General features: G+C 31.0%; 1 protein-coding gene and 1 long non-coding RNA gene across 2 annotated transcripts; both read right to left on the bottom strand.

The window, feature by feature from the left end:
* Positions 1-653: 653 nt before the first annotated feature.
* LOC111701552 (uncharacterized) lies at positions 654-2,101 on the bottom strand. Its single transcript, XR_002765219.1, has 2 exons — positions 2,066-2,101; positions 654-1,986 (listed from the first exon to the last, which is right to left on the bottom strand). It is a non-coding gene; the product is annotated as an uncharacterized LOC111701552 (long non-coding RNA).
* A 527-nt stretch (positions 2,102-2,628) lies between these two features.
* On the bottom strand, positions 2,629-13,141 carry LOC111701549 (beta-1,3-galactosyltransferase 4). The gene is made up of 13 exons (XM_023472879.1): positions 12,853-13,141; positions 12,222-12,331; positions 11,559-11,653; positions 10,423-10,514; positions 9,907-9,998; positions 9,484-9,545; positions 8,720-8,845; positions 6,198-6,297; positions 5,590-5,675; positions 5,092-5,164; positions 4,766-4,864; positions 4,058-4,156; positions 2,629-2,691 (listed from the first exon to the last, which is right to left on the bottom strand). Exons 1-13 carry the CDS (start codon positions 12,908-12,910, stop codon positions 2,629-2,631), a joined length of 1,155 nt encoding a protein of 384 aa, XP_023328647.1. The 5' UTR covers positions 12,911-13,141.
* Positions 13,142-22,760: the final 9,619 nt, after the last annotated feature.

The raw sequence follows: 22,760 nt of genomic DNA, 5'->3' as shown, positions 1-22,760 counted from the left end.
TTCATGCAAATTCAGAAAGTTTAAAAATTCGACAAGGATCGTAAAAAATCAATTTAATTCCAAACAAATCATTCAGATATTAAAGATATTACAACCTATAATCATCGACAATTTTTCGACGCATTCGTATATAGTTAATATTTCACAATATTTTTTACTTGTTTCATAAACAATGTACTTTAAACGACTATTTTTTTGTCGCTAGGTTTCGTTGGATCATCTCAATTCCACGTGGAACTTAAGAAGCATCGAGACAGAGACACCTATAGCGTCCAAATAAACGTCCTATAAAGTATAAAGTATGAAGTATATATGAAACAAGTAAAAAATATTCTGAAATATCAACTATATACGAATGTGTCGAAAATAATCGACGATTATAGGTTGTATAATATCTGAATGATTTGTTTGGAATTAAATATATTTTTTACGATCTGAGTCGAATGTTGAAACTTTCTGAATTTGTATAGACTACGTTCTTGGGTACCCCCTTTAATTTTTTGCGAGCACTTCCTTCAAAAAAACACATTAAAGACACTTAAGTCATAATTGTAGAACAAATGTAATAAACTGCGCAGTAATACCAGTTACACAAAGGTTGTAAAAACATATGAAAAAATCACTACTGAAAAATTTAAGTTAAATACTGAAGCTTTAACGTTTTAAAATTTAATTGTCCAGGGATACAAAAAAGTATAAATGAGTTAGTAAGGTAAAATCAAAGGTCTTGGCGTAGCGACACCTTGAAGTCGACCCCGTCTTAAAGTCTATTCGTCTAAATCTACGTGACTGGGAAAAATAAAGAGATAAAAAATGAGCAAGTGCTGCAGTGAATTCCACCAAACATGATAATTTGTAAAACTTTTATATGTCATCTTCAATAATTTTAAAATTCATCTTTTATTTTTTAAAAGAAGGGTCCCTACAGGTTGCATTTTGTTTTATAATTTTAATAAATACTCAGAAAATGAAAGCAATAGCAAGGCATATTAAATGTTGCTTCATAACTGAGCTGAGATTTTAAAAGTAAGGCTCGACCTTCTGAAACATCAAGACCTTAAAGTCAAGTATAAAGCTACATTTGATGGTTTCTGATTGGTTCTGAATCCACCAATGAGCGATTGCTGTCTGTAAAAAGGTAGATTTACCAAATGTAAATTTCGAAAATTCAAACTTCATATAGATAAATTATTTTTAAAATCTAGACAATTATGATTTTTAATATAAAAAGCTTTTAAGAAATTCACAATCTGCGGCTTTAAGTCCAAGTAGAGATTTAAAATAAGATTAACTAAAACTCGAGTATTCAGTCTTCACTTGGGGTAAACAGACAATAAAGCCAGGTTTTTACTCGGGTTTAAGCTTTTAAAAATAAATTATCATGTTCAGTTATAGACATATAGCACTGAGCACTGGCAAGTTAAATGTCCTAGTTTTCTATGTATTGTATACACCCGTATTTGTAAATGTGGTTTGTACAACATCTTTAAATATTGTACATATTGTACAATGTTGTACAACATTGTACAGCATTGTGGAACATTGTTCACTTTTTTCAGCATTATACATCATTGTACAACATTGAATCAGTATCATATTGTACGACTCTAAACAATAAAGTACAATATTGTACAACATTGTACTATATTGTACAACCCTAAATAATAAAGTACAATATTTTACAGTAGTGTACAATATTGTACCATATTCTACAACTCTAAACAATATAGTACAATTATGTACAATATTGAGTACAACATTGTCCATAATTGTACACCATTGTACAACTATAAATACGAGGTGTCTATTTCTGAAACGGATTCCCAGTTTTCCATAAATTCATGTTCTACCAGTCTACGCCAGAGCCAGTATCTCTTCTTGCGCAAGTTCTCTAGGTCAGGGGGAATATGGCCAAACCAAACATTTCCAGTCAATATCTCCTCCTCATCCCACTCTTCATATTTAGATATCCAGTCACTGATATCTCTGAATTAGGATAATTTTAGTATGATATCCAGTCCAGAATAATATCAATTGATTATTTACCTGCTGGCATTCCATTTACATGTGTGTTATATTTGCTTTATCTGCTAGTATTCCTTTTACCTGTGTGTTATATTTGCTTTATCTGCTAGTATTATTTTACCTGTGTGTTATATTAGCTTTATCTACTAGTATTCCTTTTACCTGTGTGTTATATTTGCTTTATCTGCTAGTATTCCATTTACCTGTGTGTTATATTTGCTTTATCTGCTAGTATTCCATTTACCTGTGTGTTATATTTGCTTTATTTGCTAGTATTCCTTTTACCTGTGCGTTATATTAGCTTTATCTGCTAGTATTCCTTTTACCTGTGTGTTATATTAGCTCTATCTGCTAGTATTTCTATTACCTGTGTGTTATAGTTGCTACTAGTATTCCTTTTACCTGTGAGTTATATTTGATTTATCTGCTAGTATTCCATTTACCTGTGTGTTATATTTGCTTTATCTGCTAGTATTCCTTTTACCTGTGTGTTATAGTTGATTTATCTACTATTATTCCTTTTACCTGTGAGTTATATTTGCTTTATCTGCTAGTATTCCATTTACCTGTGTGTTATATTTGCTTTATCTGCTAGTATTCCTATTACCTGTGTGTTATATTTGCTTTATCTGCTAGTATTCCTNCTAAACAAACTAAATATAAAACCTAAACAAACTAAATATAAAACCTAAACAAACTAAATATAAAACCTAGACATACTAAATATAAAACTTAGACATACTAAATATAAAACCTAAACAAACTAAATATAAAGCCTAACAAACTAAATATAAAACCTAAACAAACTAAATATAAAACCTAAATAAACTAAATATAAAACCTAAACAAACTAAATATAAAACCTAGACATACTGAATATAAAACTTAGACATACTAAATATAAAACCTAAACAAACTAAATATAAAACCTAACAAACAAAATATAAAACCTAAACAAACTAAATATAAAACCTAAACAATGAATATAAAACCTAAACAAACTAAATATAAAACCTAAACAAACTAAATATAAAACCTAAACAAACTAAATATAAAACCTAAACAAGCTAAATATACTAAATATAAAACCTAGACATACTAAATATAAAACTTAGACATACTAAATATAAAACTTAAACAAACTAAATATAAAACCTAAACAAACTAAATATAAAACCTAAACAAACTAAATATAAAACCTGAACAAACTAAACATAAAATCTAAACAAACTAAACATAAAATCTAAAAAACAAAATAGAAAAACTGTATGTATAGTCTGATGCAGAAACATTATATATTATTGATGATTAAGTAATAATTACGTTAAATCTTCTGTTTTGAAACATCTCTAAATATTTGTAAATTAAAATTGAACTGATATATCTCTGAATGTTAGCATGGAGATCGGAACTTTTTGTGAATAATGGATATTATTAATCTTGAGATCTGAATATCCGATGTGGACACTTTTCAATTTTATGATCAGTGCTTTATCTCTCGATTAAAGTTGTGCAGGGTATGAACATCACAATATATCGGAAAGGAATAAAATAAATCCGTAGATCTGAATAAGATTAAGATCAATGCTTAATCCGGATATTTACCACACAATAGTCTCATGTCAGGGTTCATTTGAGAGTTATAACAGCTAGGAATTTAGTGACGATTTTGATATCGTCTTTGTAAATGATTTTTGATTTAGTCATGGAGAGGATATAATCCGTAGATATTTCGTCAGCTATATAGTTAAGAATTTATTTGTTTTTGCTTATCTTGCATTCTGTTGTACTTGGTAAAATTCAGAATTACCTTATACAAACACAGTACAGATCTTCTTATGTTACAGAACATCATGCAACGTTTAGCTAACCGTTTAATTTAATCGCTTACATAAAATATACACTAGCCGACGTAACTTATTTTGATAGTTGAAAATTTGGTATTATACAACGTTAACTCTTAACAAAGACGATTCCAAACTCGTCTGTTAACTTCCTAGTTCAATGGAACACCCTTTATATATAAACTAACCTTGAGAAGACGGTTTCTAACTTGAGAATTAAAAATATAAACAACTCCCCAGCAGTTGGTTGGAAAGTACTCCTCAGGCCATTCATCAAATGGAATAACCTACATTTAATTCTTAGTATTTAATTGTTATTTCTAAAATTAAAAATAATTTAAGTTTAAATGTAGAAAAGTTAACGCCACACTTGTTCCTTAATAAAAGACATCTATTGCCCGCACTTGTTATTTGTATAAATCCGTAGATCTGAATAAGATTAAGATCAATGCTTAATCCGGATATTTACCACACAATAGTCTCATGTCAGGGTTCATTTGAGAGTTATAACAGCTAGGAATTTAGTGACGATTTTGATATCGTCTTTGTAAATGATTTTTGATTTAGTCATGGAGAGGATATAATCCGTAGATATTTCGTCAGCTATATAGTTAAGAATTTATTTGTTTTTGCTTATCTTGCATTCTGTTGTACTTGGTAAAATTCAGAATTACCTTATACAAACACAGTACAGATCTTCTTATGTTACAGAACATCATGCAACGTTTAGCTAACCGTTTAATTTAATCGCTTACATAAAATATACACTAGCCGACGTAACTTATTTTGATAGTTGAAAATTTGGTATTATACAACGTTAACTATTAACAAAGACGATTCCAAACTCGTCTGTTAACTTCCTAGTTCAATGGAACACCCTTTATATATAAACTAACCTTGAGAAGACGGTTTCTAACTTGAGAATTAAAAATATAAACAACTCCCCAGCAGTTGGTTGGAAAGTACTCCTCAGGCCATTCATCAAATGGAATAACCTACATTTAATTCTTAGTATTTAATTGTTATTTCTAAAATTAAAAATAATTTAAGTTTAAATGTAGAAAAGTTAACGCCACACTTGTTCCTTAATAAAAGACATCTATTGCCCGCACTTGTTATTTGTTTGGTTTGTTGTAGAGAACATGTTAATAATAAGACATCTATTGCCCGCACTTGTTATTTGGTTGGTTTGTTGTAGAGAACATGTTAATAATAACATTACCCACTTATCTTGTCTTCCGCCGACCTTCTGACGAATCACTTTCTCAGTTTTTGTCGAACATGAAATAGCATCCCTTAAACATATTTACTCCGTTATTATCCTGTCAAATTATTCAAAGTTCCAAACATCTGGAAAACAAGGTTAAAGGGACCAATTGGGCGTAATTTTAAGCGAGCTCTTCCTGAAGGGTGGCATGTTCGAGTTTTCCAACCTTCAGCAGGAGTTCACGAGATATTCTTGCTTTTCTTGCTAAAAGTTTATTATTTTTAATTGTGGTTTATCTAAAAAAATGTGTTTTCGGATTTTTACGGCAGAAACGATTCAGAAAAATGTCCGAAATACGACGATATCTTCCTCAAAATTACTCTAAAAATGTATAAACGGTATCTTTGCGAATCGGGTATACTATTTTGTAGAAGGAGGGTCACTTAGAATACAGCCCACAGTCCCTTTTAAACTAAATTTTACTAAAATTAATGGTTAAATTTAATATTTTACATTTCTTTTGGGAGTGAGTTAATGTAAGCCCCAAGCCTCCAAATGTTGTTTACCATATCGTCATCAGTTTTCACTATCCAGGGAACCTAAATAATATTCGGTTTTAAAGGGAGTGATACATTGACAATATTTTATAAAGGGAGGGGTTCATGTTTGTATATATATGGGACCTCCACAATATTTGATATTAAAACTAAAGGGAGTAGTCCAATTTACAATCTAAAGAATCTGAACAATATTTGTAACTAAAGGGGGTGGTCTATATTTTGTAATCTAAGGGAGATGGGCGATATTCCGTATTAGAGGGAGTGGTTCCTTATTGTAATTTAGGGTTATATATGGACATTATTTGTTGTTAAAATTTATATTTGTATATTTTGTATTTGTATATGAAAATAAATATATCAATAATTAACAACAATTATAAAAAAAAACATTATTTGCCTGTTCCTTAGGACTGAGTATTTTATTTTTAACAGTCAGGGGATTTGTTTGCATTACTATATAAGCTAGTGTTCGTGTCGAAATGCGCCAATTTTATGTTGGCATGTGCGGTCTTCGCACAACAAGGATTTCAGACCAGTTCAGACTCCCAGCTAAAACTTTACCTTAGAGCAGTGTTCTCTACTCCAATCCATCCAAGTGAGAGACTTGTACGCCAGCAGGAAATAATCCTCAAAGAAATCTCCTTGTAAAATATCCTTATACCTAAAATAAATAAAATCTTTGGAGAACTTAACTTCAAATAAAAAACTGACATTCTCTCCATTGTAGTTTTAACTGACAGAGCTTATACCGGGAGGGGTAGGGGGCAAGGAAGTCACTCCCTCCCCCTTCAAGAATTTTGAAGGGCATGGGGGTGGGCCTCCACCCCCTAGAACTTAGATATCTTTACTTTAAACTCAAGAACCATAGAGAAAGAAACCGAAAAGGCAAAGCTTACTTCAGATGTACACAACCGACCACCCTATATCTGGGGGGGATTTTATGGAATTAATAAATTTTAGATTTTCTTTCTTTATATAAAGAGAATTCGAGGATGAGGATTTGACAATTTTTTTCTGTTTTTTTTCTGAGATTCAGAAATACATCAGGAGGAAAAGGCCTTCTCCCTCCCCCGCCCCCCCTTTGTATATTTATGTACAATGTATAAAGCTTCCTAAGTTTACCATACAGAAAAAAAACATCAACATATCGTGGTGTACACAAATGACCACCCTTTAAATTAATTAATAGGGTGGTCGGTTGTGTCATATGAAGTAAGCCTTACCTCTTCGTTTCCTTTCTCTTTGTCAAGAACTAAGAAAGAAACAGGCCTTGAATTTATAATTTATAATTTTTACTTCATGCATAGCACAGCCGCCGTTTAGACAACTGCAGTTTTTAATGCACAGTGAAAAATTTAATAGTTTTTGACTTCAAAGATTTAAAGTTTAAGATGAGTTATTCATTTTCAAAATGTGTTTATTTTATTGAATTGAATTAAATTGAATAGAAATTTTTTTTAGAAAATGTTTTTTTTTATCGTTTAAGTGGAAGATTAAGTGGCAAGTGCAAGTTAATTGTTCTACGCGTGTGCATTTAAAGTGTTCTAAACATATGCCTGAGATTCAAAACAAATGTTCTGAATTTACACAGTTTTTGGAAAGGAATATTTTTTCTTCAAATTAAAGGAAAACTTAGTGCTTTCTGAAATAAATTATTTGGGAATGTTTATTTCAATTCTGTCTTATGAAATAATAGGGTTTAAATAAAGAAATTGAGTTTTTGCCACAAAATCAGATTTTCCGATCCCTATATCTTTTCAACTATGAATTCTGTTAGATCAAATAAACTAAATTTGAAATATTAAAGGTTTAAACTTTTCGGATGCAGAGATATATAAATTAGAAAATTTATAATTGTGGCAAATAGCTAGATTCGTTTTAGAGAAACTTAAAAATTATATTTTTAGACTTTTTTAAGATTAAGGTTTACGACTATCTGTGAGGGTTCAAACGATTTAAAATTCTGTAGACGTTTGCTTATATCAAACATGCAAATTTGTTATATCCTACGTGAAAATATAATGCAAAAACAAACCAAAAACTATCGTTTTAAATCGTTAGTTTTTGCCTGCTTTTTTCTTCTATATTCTCATATTGCTGTAAAACATTTTAAAAGTCTAAAAGCATAAGTTTCTGTAAAACAAATCTGGTTTTTGCCCATCCCAATTTGTACTCATCCTCAAGCTAGCAGGTGAGTCTTTTTTCGAATTTTAGTTTTAAGAAAACTGAAGATGTTCATGCTTGAGCTTTTCTTGATCTTTACAGGCATTTACATCCTTTACTTTCCCTTTATTAAGAATAAGTCTTGGCCATTCATAATTCAAAAATTTCAGTAGTACATCAATTTATAGTTAAACTTAAATTTCTACATCTGATACTTCCAGTTTTGATGCAAATAGCTTCTCAATAGCACAAGGGAAAGAAAACAGGAAAAATATCTATCTTAATAAACTATAATTTGTGATAGGTTAAAATCTAGTTTTTATTCTTCATTCATTAATGTTGACCCTTTTTAAGTTTTTCAGGTCAAAAAAGTTTTCGCCTGCGGCATGCCCACTACTTATCTATCTATGCTATTTTTTTCTGTTTGTGCCCCATCCTTCTTTAATTCCTAGCTACGCGCCTGGCACAAACTTAGTTTTTAATTTTCAAAAAAGATTGAGATACCGCTCTGCACTGTATACACCCACTGTTTATCCTGTAAAAAAGGTTCCGGCATTGATCACTTTCAAACGACGCGTACCGGATTGTCGGACACCGGTACGCGTCAACCCTGCTTCCTGTCTAGTTGTTCCATGGATAAATACAATTTCTTCTGTTAATGTTAATTATCAGACAGAATTGAAAGATCAAACGATAAAGAAAAAAACTCAATTCCGTTGGTTACGGACACAGATATTTGATTTGATTTGTTTTAATTGAACATTTAGAAACTCAGAAAAATATATAATTTTCTAGTTAGTTCGTTTATGTCCGAAAATGGAGGTACAAGAAGAAAAATCTGAAACGACAGAACAGTAAATTTTGTGAACTATCTAAATACGATCTGTAATTAGGCCCTTTTACTAAACAATACTTCTCACCTTTCAGCTTCTCTTTCCACTCTCCATTGAAGCTTGAGATTTGGAAACCGACCCAGTGCAAAGATCAAGGTTGCGTTCATCTGTTTTAAATATTTTCTGTTCCCCCAGGTCAACCGAACTAATTGTCTAAACAACAAAAAATTCAAGATCTTATGAAAGTAAAAAATTTTTGTTGTTTAGTAATAGCTATGTGAAACATTAAACTAGAAAAAAAAAAAAAATTTGGACAGAATGTTTAACATTTTTCTACTAAGGAAATATTTCAATAGATATTTCAAACTATGAATTCTAATAGATTAAACAATCTAAGTTTGAAATGTCAAAGGTTTACACCAACAGGTTGCAAAGATATGTGGATTTGAAAAAAAATTTGGAAAAAAATTAATTCTTTTTACCAAATTTTACCAAACACTGAAATGTTTATTTAGCCAATATATGAAACTAAAAGTAAGGAATTATTCGCCCTTTTCTTACATTTCAACTTTCTTTTCTTTTTGGAGTTTACCTTGACGTTATCTTTGGAGTTTACCTTGACGTTATCTTTGGAGTGTACTTTGACGTTATCTTTGCAGTTTAAATGGACTATTATAAACGTACTATCAATGAACCAATGTCCGATTCAGAATTATGAATTAGATATCAATGTTTATAATTTTGTAAACTAATTATTTTCAATTGTGGTTTCTCCACAAAGGCATTCCCATCTTTGCATAAAGGGTCAATTGAAATTACGCTTACAGTCCCTTTTCCTTTCCTGAACTAACCTGTAAGCAAAGTTAGCCATTGCTGAATAAACCACAATTAAAGTGTTCGCGTTACAATCAGCCTAAACCAATATAGTTATAAATAATCTCAACTCAGAACTTTTCTACTTCTAATCCCTGTGAGTTAAAGGTTGCAAACTCTCACACAAAAAAAAACAATAAGAATTTTGCCAATTACTTCTTAAAAATTAAAGCTTAAAACAAGTGTTTTAAAGGTTGAATATGTATAGTATATGGCTTCAAAAAGGCAGGAGTGAGTTAAAGCAGTAAAATCAGAGCCCAAGGAGTTGCGACACTTCAAAGTGGAGTGATCTTCTCCAAATTTAATTCTGATTTAGCCTATACATTTATTCGTTGCGAACACTCCCTTTAATGTTTAGAGATATTTCTAAATTGTTAAAATACAATAATTTGTGATCTTACCTGAGGTGAAATAATAATATTTTTATATCCCTGTAGCTCAAAAACACTATTATCATCTTCTTGTACCCCATTTTCTGGCATTGACGGACTAACTAGAATATTTTACATTTTTCTTAATGTTCAATCAATACACATCAAATATAATATCTGTCCATAATCTAAGTAATTGAGTCTTTGCCACAAACTCCGATTTTCTAATCCCTATATCTTTACAACAAAATGTCGTAGACCTTAGATATTTCACATTTTGTTGGATAAGGTTTTAATATCAAGACTTACACTATCAGGTGACAAAGATATAGGAATTTAAAAATTTTAGATTGGGGCAAAGATTTAAATGTTACTTGATTTAAATGTTATGTTTTTCATTAAAATTTACTCCCAGAAGTTTCCCGTAAAAAGAAAAATTAGAATTTTAAACTCAAATCGATGTTAAGTTTAAGTTTAAATGAAAATTCTATAAAGGAATCATGGATTTTAATTTCTGTCTCTAAAAGATGGAATTAAAAATATTACCTGCATCCCATTCATAGTATTCACATTCATCACACAAGCAATCTTCAGGAGAGTTGGAGCACCAACCACGTGGGGAACAGCAGGTAGATATTCTAGATAAACCGGTTTTAAATCATTCAATATTAGAGATATTCTAGATAAACCGGTTTTAAATCATTCAATATTGGAGATATTCTAGATAAACCGGTTTTAAATCATTCAATATTGGAGATATTCTAGATAAACCGGTTTTAAATCATTCAATATTGGAGATATTCTAGATAAATCGGTTTGAAATCATTCAATATTGGAGATATTCCAGATAAACCGGTTTGAAATCATTCAATATTGGGAGATATTCCAGATAAACCGGTTTGAAATCATTCAATATTGGGAGATATTCTAGATAAACCGGTTTGAAATCATTCAATATTGGAGATATTCTAAAGAAACCGGTTTTAAATCATTCAACATTGGAGATATTCTAGAGAGACCGGTTTTAAACCATTCAATATTGGAGATATTCTAGATAAACCGGGTTGAAATCATTCAATATTGGAGATATTCTATAGAAAGCGGTTTTAAATTGATATATGTATATTCTAAGATATCCGGATTTAAATCATTCAAAAATGGAGATATTCTAGAAACATCGGTTTTTAAATCATTCAATATTAAAGTTATTTTAGAGAAGCCGGTTTTAAATCATTCAATATCATAGATATTCTAGATAACCCGATTTTAAATCTTTCAATAATAGAGAAAACCCGGTTTTAAATCATTCAATAATAGAGATATTCTAGAAAACCCGGTTTTAAATCATTCAATAATAGAGGTATTCTAGAAAACCCAGTTTAAATCGTTCAATAGTATAAGAGATATTCTAGAGAAACCTGTTTAAAATCATTTAGAAATTTAGATATTCTAGATAAACCGGTTTCAAATCATTCAACACTAGTGATATTCTAGTGAAACCCTGGTTTGGATCAAATATTGATCAATAAATCTGGTTTGACATTAATACTGGTAGATATTCTTAGTAATCCGGTGTAACATCAATACTGGTAGATATTTTTAGTAACCTGGTGTAACATCAATACTGGTAGATATTCTTAGTAATAGGTTTTGCTCAGTAAAAGTGAAAAAGTATTTAATACCGTTTGTCGCAGGCAGGAACAGCTCCAGTGGGAGTTAAGAATCCAGCTCCGCATCTTCCTCGTATAAAAGGATTTTCTCCGGTGGAGACGGTTGTCTAAATATATACAAGGTTTGAAAAAAATCTTTACGTTTTACAATAAATATCATCAACATTTTTATTCCTTGAATCCGAGGTAAGTAGTTGTATCGGAATTTAAGCTTATTATAGATCTTTTATTGTTTAATATTCAGAACTTGCATCCCAACAATAAAAGATGAGAATACAAAATTGGTTTGTAAATTCGGAGCAATGAGACGGTAAAATCTCTTTTACTTCAAAAAACTTAATTTCAAAGTAAAGATAGTTTTCAAAATGGCCGACAATCTTAAATTTTCGAATGACAAGGACAGAATGTTACAGTATCCTAAAATAAAATAAAACCAAGAAACCTGAAAATACCGAGGGATTGTCTAAATTCCACTCTAATATATATTCTATTCTCTTTGGTTAGCAGAGAAATAAAAAAAATGAATCTCACTTTTTTAAGGGTTTTTCAAAAATGTTAACTATAAACTCGTAGCTTAAGTTATTAAAGTTTTACACTCTTTCAAATTTTTCCGTGACCCCCCCAGGTCCTTACCTCGGCTTTTTATGAATTAAGCATAAAGTGATATAGGTATACCTGAGATGTGTTCCTCTCAACACGAGTCCAATATATCAGCATTAAAAGAACAAAAAAAGCCAGAATAGGTTTCACTATTTTCCTGTTCTTCCGATTTAAAAACAGAGATCCTGTAATGTAAGTATACGTAATCAGAGATTAAAGATAATATAAAGTGATAGTAAGTGTGATGATAATTTCATTTCATTTAGGCATAAAAATGTAATGCACATATTTTTTTACTGTCGACTATTCGTCGTCCTTTTCTTTATTATTATGGCGGAAACTCTTAAAACATTTAAAAACTCTCTTAATCTTGAACTGTTAATGGGTCTCATATCATCAAGATTGTTTTATGGGAGAGAAAACTTTGCGATGACGAAAAAAAAAAGAATGTTAACAATTTCGTTCTTTGGAGAAAGATATCGTTTTTCTACCATTAAAAGATTAAAACTTCCTCCCTTACCTTCCTCAAGTCACTGTCTGAGAATTATCAATTTTTAGATAGATTCCAAATGATATCTTCATCATATTTGCTCAGATAAAGGTTAATGAACATGTCCCACTTTAAACAACGAGTCCCTTGAAATTACGTCGATAGTCCCTTTAAGAGATATTACAATATTTAAATATAATAATATAAATATAATACCGCTGCTTTTCTTCATGTTTTCTTCAGGATAATAATTCAAAACTGAATTCTTTATCATAAACTTAGTCTACAGATTCTACTGAATCTACAGATTCTACTGAATCTACAGATTCTACTGAATCTACAGATTCTCCAGATTCTACAGATTCTACTGAATCTACAGATTCTCCAGATTCTACAGATTCTCCAGATTCTCCAGATTCTACATATTCTCCAGATTCTTCTGAATCTAGAGATTCAACAGACGGTATTAAACAGATGAGAATATTTTTCAACTAATCTGAAGAAAATGAAGATTACCTATAGAAAACACAGGTGTACAGTATTTAGGCCAGATCGTATCCAGATGCTAAGCTGTTTAAAAATATGTTTAATCTTAAATATATATTTTTTTAAATTGTTTTCTTATTATTTTACTTTACACTACTCCAATATACTAATGGTTTTCTACTTTCGTTTAATTATATTTGAAATGAAACTTAGTGCGCCTGAACAGAATCAAGACTTTCAAAATGCCTCAGAAAAATAGGTTTATGAAGTTTATAGTTTGAAAAGATGAGTAAAATCATTGTGAAAAATGAAAAAGATTCTGGAAATACTGAATCAAAATTTTATTCTTAAGATATAAAAAAAGACATCTTCATTGTCATTTAGATTGTTCCGATAAAACCATGTTTAAAAGTTGATCATTATGTTTAGTATTAAGGTTATTGCTTAGATGAAGAATTTGTGAAAGGAATTGAGTCTTCGTAACTCTCGTAACAAACTCTGATTTTCTAATACATATATTTTTCCACCTGATGGTGTAAACCTTTGATATTTCTAACTTAGATTTTTTCATCTAACAGAATTCATAGTTTGAAATGTCTAAGGTCTAAGATTAGAAATTCATAATTCTAAATTCCATTGTTTATAAAATAAAACAATTAGGACTTTCTCTGTAGAAAATACTGGACTGACTGGACCGACGAATTTTAGATAATCCTTAAGTTCCATTCTTTTCACCCAAAATTTAGCCTAGATACTGATGGTATGAAACTCTAGGTTTGAAGCTATTTTCTTGAGAAAGTACAAGATACATGTTTTAAACTAATATTCAAAGGGCTGTCTCCAGGTCTGGGTTCAATATTATCATTTAGCTATTCAGGGAGGACCAGAAAACTCTGGATTAGGAAGACGCTATTATAGCAATACTTAACGGGACCGTTCACTTATTTGGGTTTTAGCTATTCATTGGTATTAGTCTTACTTTTCAAAGATATCTATGACCGGAGAAAAAACCGATTTATCGTTTAGAATTCCAGCGGAACTGTAAGATACCTTTGCATAGACACTGATTTAAACATTTTTTCAGTATACAACAGACCGATAAAATCTGAAATTATCATATTTCAATGACATCATGTGTCAGCTCAAACATGATTTAACAAATTAACACGTTTATACAAAGACGACTTTCTCTTTCAGAAAAATCATTTCTTAGATTCCAACTCTTCAATAAATCACGGGGATTCCTGGGGAAGTAGAGAGAACGTATCAAACCGTCAAATGTTTCAATAATATAATAATATTTTATAATTACATTTGCTGCAATTGAAAAGTAATTTTAAATCAAAAACTCTTCATTTACCATGATTACGACGACATTTGAACCAGCGTCTTAGGTGGCAACAAAGAAATGATTTCAAGTAACCCTCCACGCAAAGATGGCAATGCCCGATTCACAACAATATCCTTAAAAGATTTGTCTGGTGAAGTTTGAAATAGATATCAATGTTTTTAATTTTGAAAAATAATTATTTTCATTTGTGGTTTCTCTACAAAAATAATTTGCGCATTTAAACTGCAGGAAGAAACATACGAATTAACAGAATTAACTATAAACCGACAATATCTTCCACATTATTGATCAGATAAAGGTTTCAAGGTTTCTGCGCGTTGTGAATCGGGCATTGCCATCCTTACATGAAAAGTTACAAACAAAATGTTGGTTTCCATAGAGCATGAAAAATGTGAAAATAATTTAAAGTCCTAACCACTGAAAAAAAATGCACGATTCTTGTCTTTTGTATAATTCATGATCTTCGACTTATAATTCATGATCCTTGTGCATTGTATATTTCATGAACCATGTCTTTTTTATAATTCATGATCTTTGTCAATTGAATATTTCATGATCCCTTTCTATTGTACAATTCATGATCATCGTCTATTGTATAAATCATGATCCTTGTTTATTGCATAATTCATGATCCTTGTCTATGTATAAGTCATGATTCTCGTCTGTTGTATTAGTCATGATCCTTGTCTTTTGTATAATTCACGATCCTTGTCTATTGTATGATCTTTGTCTCGATTGTATAATTCTGATTCATTTCTATTGTACAATTCATGATCATCGTTTATTGTATAAGTCATGATCCTTGTCTATTGGATAATTCATGATCATTTTTATTGTATAATTCAAGATCCTTTTTGTTTAATTCATGATCTTTGTCGATTGAATATTTCATGATCCTTTTATATTGTACAATTCATGATCCTCGTCTCTTGTGTAAATTGTGATTCTTGTCTATAATATAATTTATGGTCCTTGTCTAAAATATAATTCATGATTCTTGTCTATAGTTTAATTCATGATTCTTGTCTTTAATATAATTCATGATTCTTGTCTATAGTTTAATTCATGATTCTTATCTATTGTATAATTCATGATCCTTGTCTATAGTTTAATTTATGATTATTGTCTGTAATATAATTCATGATCCTTGTCTGTAGTTTAATTCATGATTCTTGTCTATAGTATAATTCATGATCCTTGTCTGTAGTTTAATTCATGATTCTGGTCTAAAGTATAATTCATGATTCTTGTCTATAGTTTAATTCATGATTCTTATCTATAATATAATTCATGATCCTAGTATAATTCATGATTCTTGTCTATAGATTAATTCATGATTCTTGTCTATAATATAATTCATGATTCTTGTCTATAATATAATTCATGATCCTTGCCTATAGTTAAATTCATGATTCTTGTATATAGTTTAATTCATGATTCTTGCCTATAATATAATTCATTATTCTTGTCTATTGTATAATTCATGATTCTTGTCAATAGTATAATTCATGATTCTTGTCTATAATATAATTCATGATTCTAGTCTATAGTTTAATTAATGATTCTTGTCTATAATATAATTCATGATCCTTGTCTATAGTTTAATTCATGATTCTTGTCTATAGTTTAATTCATGATTCTTGTCTATAGCATAATTCATAATTCTTGTCTATAGTTTAATTCATGTTTCTTGTCTATAATATAATTCATGATTCTTGTCTATAATATAATTCATGATTCTTGTCTATAGTTAAATTCATGATGCTTATCTATTGTATAATTCATGATTCTTGTCTGTAATATAATTCATGATTCTTGTCTATAGTTTAATTCATGATTCTTATCTATTGTATAATTCATGATTCTTGTCTTTAATATAATTTATGATTCTTGTCTATAGTTTAATTCATGATTCTTGTCTATAATATAATTCATGATTCTTGTCTATAGTTTAATTCATGATTCTTGTCTATATTCATGATTCTTGTCTTCTATAATATAATTCATGATTCTTGTCTATTGTATAATTCATGATGCTTATCTATTGTATAATTTATGATCGTTGTCTATAGTTTAATTCATGATTCTTGTCTATAATATAATTAATGATTCTTGTCTATAGTTTAATTCATGATGCTTGTCTATTGTACAATTCATGATTCTTGTCTATAGTTTAATTCATGATGCTTGTCTATTGTATAATTCTTGATCCATTTATATTGTATAATTTTTGACGTAGTTCTTTACGCCTAAGATGATTTCCATTGGTTAAAGATTACACGAAACTTTAAGAAACCACTTCCACCCTTTGTTTCAATCCAGTGATGCTGAACCCTTCTCCACCTAAGCCTGGGAGTACGGATACGCTTCAACCCTCCGCTAGAACGGATATAAAACTAATAATCCGGAGTTAATTAACGCCTCTGTTAGCATCTTTACTATTGAAATTAAGTCATACAAACATTTTTGGTCGATTTACATATCCATTAAAATACGATTGAAGAATTATCGAAAAATTTAAATCATTAAGTTTTAATATAACTATTTGTTTGTTATATTTTCCACCGAACGGGGTAAATATAAAGTTCTTAAGTTATGTTTGTGAATCTTATATTGGTAAAAAAACACCGGCCTCCATCCCAGTATCAAATGTTTATCAATCTGATTTCAGCATCGAGTAGGATCTGTTAAGCAACTTTTTTACATGATACTAGCTGAAGAACCCGGCGTTGCAAGTGGGAAAAAATTGATTTTGAAGAAAAAATGTTTAAATTTTTTAGCCTTTGTTACTCCCCGGGCACCCCTGGGTTCTCTCAAATAGAGTCTAGTACAATAGATGGCAACGTAGGATTTGTACACTCTTAGTGCAGATGTATTCTGTCGTCACAAGTGTCTATTCAGTTTTTGTGTCCGACAAAATTATCAATAATAGTGATAACTTTAGAATAAAGTGCTTACCTTACAGTAAATTAAGTGCAATTTTTATGTGTTCTTTAGTTTCTGTTTTTACACTTTTTCGTTTTCCTTGTTATATTTGACACTTGTGACGTTGTGTATAATTGGTTCATTTCTCTGTTGCCACCTATTGTACTTGATAATTTATTTGGGTTCCCTCAAAAATGTCAGGTTCAGTCGTTTGACCAGCTATAAGTAACATATATACATATATACAAACAAATATATATAAATTAGCGAAGAGCTTTATTATTATATATTTCTATATATATTTCTTATAAAAGGAAAATAAAATATGCCGGAACTGAACAAACAGAATAACTAAAAAGGAGAAACATATGCTCACAATAATTTCACACGAAGGGGATCATTCAGTTGGCGTACCGTCCTGTTTTGCCAGAGCTATTCCATTAAATTCTCTTAAAAATCCAGTTTATGTCGGACTATCCCTTTATTCTTCTATTCAGCTAAAATCCTTTAAAATATTTGATTCACCTATTTAGTTGGGTGTTACATAGATATCTTTTTTATATATATTTTAAACAAAAACTTAATTAGGATCTTTTCCTACCTTTTGCTGTTAGTGTTTGATTGTTGTAAAATGTAAAAATAAAACGGTATATAGAATTAACAAAGGATTACAGTGTAAAGACGACTTTTCCGATGTTTCTTTTGTTGTTCACGAAACAAGAAGCTTTATTTACATTGTTATATCTATCAATTGTTTATATCTTATATTTTATATCAAATTTTTTTAGATTATTTATCCAAGGAATTCACATCAGGCACCCTCGTATCTTTGTTTACAAAGTCGTGTTTTTAAATTGCAGTACACTCAGGTTCATTGCGCGCAAGTCTCGAGCCAAATTCTAATCAGCTAAAACAAGCTGTACAGTACAAATACAGCAATATAAAGCAAAACGGGACAGTACGATAAATAAAACGGGACAGTACGATAAATAAAACGGGACAGTACGATAAATAAAACGGGACAGTACGAAAACGGGACAGTACGATAAATAAAACGGGACAGTACGATAAATAAAACGGGACAGTACGATAAATAAAACGGGACAGTACGTCAAATAAATGACCCCCTTTTATGGCTCAATTTGTCTAGTCCCTTTATCTTTGCAATGTATATATGTTAGGTTATAATTGGCCAAACGGCTGGACCGAATTGGCTGTCATTTTTTATCAAAAGTTGATTTTTTTTAATCAAATTTTTTTCTCAAAAATCAATGGGAACTCCGGGCACGCTTTCTATATAATAAAACAAGACATTCGTATATATATTATATATGTTGCTATAGCCGGCCGACCGGCTGGACCGATTTGGCTGAAAATTTTTATTGGATACTCATTGGTGGCCAGGGGGTGTTAAAGGCTAAAAAAATTCAAAAAACAAATTTTCTCAATTTTTTTCTAAGGCCAACGCCGGGCCCTTCAGTTTGCTATAAAAAAATTGTTATGCTAGGAAAGTCATAAGTTTAATTTTTAATATCTTATATTGGTCAAAACCATATAATAATTTATTATTATATGAATAGGTCAAAAGATAAACCAATGTATTGGTTTGACAATAAATAGGAAAGACCGCATAGAAAGGTTTGATTAAGACAATGAAAATGTATTAAAAAAAAGAGAAAATATACATTTGTATTTTGATATAACAGTTCAGAGGAGCAACAACTGGCTCACTACTCAGAGATACGGGGTGAGAGAGAAAAAATGGCAAACTAGAAAAGCTTTAGAAAGGGGTGTATACAATGTACACCCCTGCACTACAAGAAACATTAAAGGCCTTCATTAATCATTTAATGTTATATTAACCTGGAGAAGGTTCTTTTTTACCAAGCTAGATCCAGATTTTGCTACTGGTAGCTTTTATTATACTCCTTAATAACAAGCCTGGTTAGCTGTTAATAAGCATCCAAACTCATCTGAAAGACGTTAATTCTTTCCATAGAATCTGGTTCTATGTGTTAGGCATCAAGGGAGTATCAAGAATAGTCAGGTTCTTATACAACTCTATCCAGTTTCTTGTGGCTGAACAGAACCCTGTGTGGAAAAAAGTGGTAGTACACCCTACTTGGAAAAAAAGAAAATAAAAGTGCAGAGAAGGAGGGGTTTCTCTACGGTTCTCTTCCCCCTACATCTTGTCAGAAACAAGAAGATTATAGTGCAGAGAAGGGAGGGTTTCTCTACGGTTCTCTTCCCCCCNAACTCGCCACCCCTCTTGTTTGATGTAAGTGAGGGAAGGTACACCACCCCATTTTTCGTCCGCGCTACAAATGACGTCAAACTCTGTACTCACAACTGACCATTAATTCATCTGATTACACCTTTTTCGTCAGGACATTGCTTGTGTTTTTTTCAAATGCATTTTTTAATGCCGTATAACGCTTTTATTCTCTTCCCCCTCCATCTTGCCAGAAACAAGAAGATTATAGTGCAGAGAAGGAGGGGTTTCTCTACGGTTCTCTTCCCCCTCCATCTTGTCAGAAACAAGAAGATTATAGTGCAGAGATAGAGGGGTTTCTCTACGGTTCTCTTCCCCCTCCATCTTGCCTGAAACAAGAAGATTATAGTGCAGAGAAGGAGGGGTTTCTCTACGGTTCTCTTCCCCCTCCATCTTGCCTGAAGAGATGGGAACAACACACAAGCCAGAGAAAAAATTCACTGCTCTTTTTAAATTTTGTTAAATTTTTTAATTTAAAAATTTAAAAGTTCGGAAAATGTCAACATTTGAAAGTCAGCTTTTTTTAACAAAGGAATTGATTTTTTTTCCACAAACTCAAATTTTCTAAATCTTTGCAACCAGATGGTGTAAACCGATGATATTTCAAACTCAGACTATTTGATCTAACAGAATTCATAACTTGAAATATCAAAGGTCTACGACATTGGGTTGCTAAGACAAAGGGGAGAAATAGTTACGAGATTGTGGTAAAAACTCATTTCCTTTATCTTTAATTTTTAGTTTTAAATATGATGAATAATTGATAGTTTTTTCATCGTAAAAAGTAGAATGTACTCTAACCAGGCCGGATATATTTGTAAAGTATGTATAATATATAATTTTGATTTTAACGACATTTTTATGATGACTAATTGTTTTGGAAATATGTTTTACATATACTCCCAATGATCTACCAGGATACAAGGATTAAAATACAAATGGCGTGATTTCAACCAATTTTAACTTTTAGATTATTGGCTAAAAAATATAGGAGGATCGTTCAAATGCTAGTTTTTTTCTTCGTTTTTAAATTTAGTTTTGAAAAGTCAGGATTCAGGACACAGGATACAGGATACAGGATACAGGATACAGGATACAGGATACAGGATACAGGATACAGGATAAAGGATACAGGATACAGGATACAGGATACAGGATACAGGTTAAAGGATACAGGATACAGGATACAGGATACAGGATACAGGATACAGGATACAGGATACAGTTTAAATGATATACAGGACACTGGAAACAGGATTTACAGAACACTGGATACAGGATATACAGAACACTGGATAAATGATATACAGGACACTGGATACAGGATGTACAGGACATGTTTCGTTTGTTGTCTGGGGTCACCACTTTAGAAGTACATTTATTGCTTCTAGATGTAAATACGTGATAAATAACAAGTGTAATAAAGGAGAGAAAGAAGAATAGGTCATCTCTGTTTCAAGGATCCAATACTACTGATTTGTGGATTTCATAATCCTCTTTCGGAGATTTATCCTCTGCAATAAATAGAATACAGAATGAAAAATCAAAGAATATGGTCTATTTTCTAATTGCAATGTCTATTGTCTAGTTACAATGTCTATTGTCTTGTTGCAATGTCTATTGTCTAGTTGCAATGTCTATTGCCTAGTTGCAATGTCTATTGTCTAGTTTCAATGTCTATTGTCTAGTGACATGTCTATTGTCTAGTTACATTGTCTAGTTGCAATGTCTATTGTCTAATTGCAATGTCTATTGTCTAGTTGCAATGTCTATTGTCTAGTTGCAATGTGCAATAAGTTTAAAATATTTAATTAGGTCATGATTCAGTAAATGAATTAGGAATATTTGTCTACAGTTAACTTCCTGACCACCTCCTCCCANCCCTCCCCCCATTCCATCTTAAAAACGCTCCAGGATAACCATTGTCTATGAAGTATTAAGTACAAAAACCTTACATAAACAATAATATGCAGATACATCTATACTGCCACTTTTATTCTCCGGCACGCGAGTGTCAAATAAACGATCGCATGCATGGGACGTATAATACTATTATTTTCAAATCTACTTTATAACGAGTTTAAAGCTTGTATCTGAAAATATCACGGGGATTTTCACAGACATTACATCAGCTAGCCCTGCCCACAGAGCTAGGCAAATAGGCCCATGTCGTATGTCTTCCAGTGTAATTGGTTTACTGGGCGGGGCAGTACAATCTAGGGTAGTAAAGGTGGGTTCAGCTCAGATTCAAATGTTTATGAGTTGAGTGTGATTATCTCAGATATATATTTTTTACGATAAGATTTGATGTGTTGTGTTTCTGATAAAAAAATTAAGACATTCAGAATTTTAAAAAGGTGAACAAGTTCTTATTTTTTAACATAAAATTGACAGTTCCTATTTAAACTCCTTGTTTTGTATACGTTAATGTATCTACAGTCTATTACGTCAAGATTGCGTTAAAGGGACTGTAAACGGGATTTCAAGTGATCCTCCCTGCAAATATGACATTAGAAGTTTTGCCTGATGAATTAGATATTGATCTGTTTTTTTTTTCTTTCTATAAACTGAATATTTTCATTAATGAGGGTTCTCTGCAAAAGCATTTATTGCTTAGAAGAAGCAGTGGAGAAATTATAAGAAGTAAACAATATATTTAAAGAATTGACCCAAACGAAGTAAAGTTGATAATAACATAATCTAAAGTTTTGCCAAACTATGCTTCTTCCTACACAAGCCTGCACCCTAGCCATAGTGCTAGGGACGTATATACTTCAATCTTTGTGTATACTTTGCTTGTCTGTCTGTCTGTTTAAAAGTTTTTATTTTTGTAAAATTTTAAAATGCGCGAAAAAAGTTATGAAATCCGCAAACTTTTATTGTTATTCTGTTCAAAGTTGAAATATAAGATGGCCGGAAAGCGCCCTAAAAGCCTATAGTTTGTTTAAAATCAACTAAACTGTTTTTGTCCTATATATCAGGTATTTGTTATTTGGTCTTTTGCATCGGTTCAGCACACCGTGAACTAGATAGAAGGAGACGGTCAATTTTATGCGACATTTTGTACGACTTTGTGACTTCGTAACTTCT

This window comes from Eurytemora carolleeae, unplaced genomic scaffold (genome assembly GCF_000591075.1).
Source record: "Eurytemora carolleeae unplaced genomic scaffold, Eaff_2.0 scaffold450, whole genome shotgun sequence".
NCBI lineage: Eukaryota > Metazoa > Arthropoda > Copepoda > Calanoida > Temoridae > Eurytemora > Eurytemora carolleeae.
Note: the sequence above shows the minus strand (reverse complement) of the source record. Positions and strands in the feature narration are given on the sequence as shown.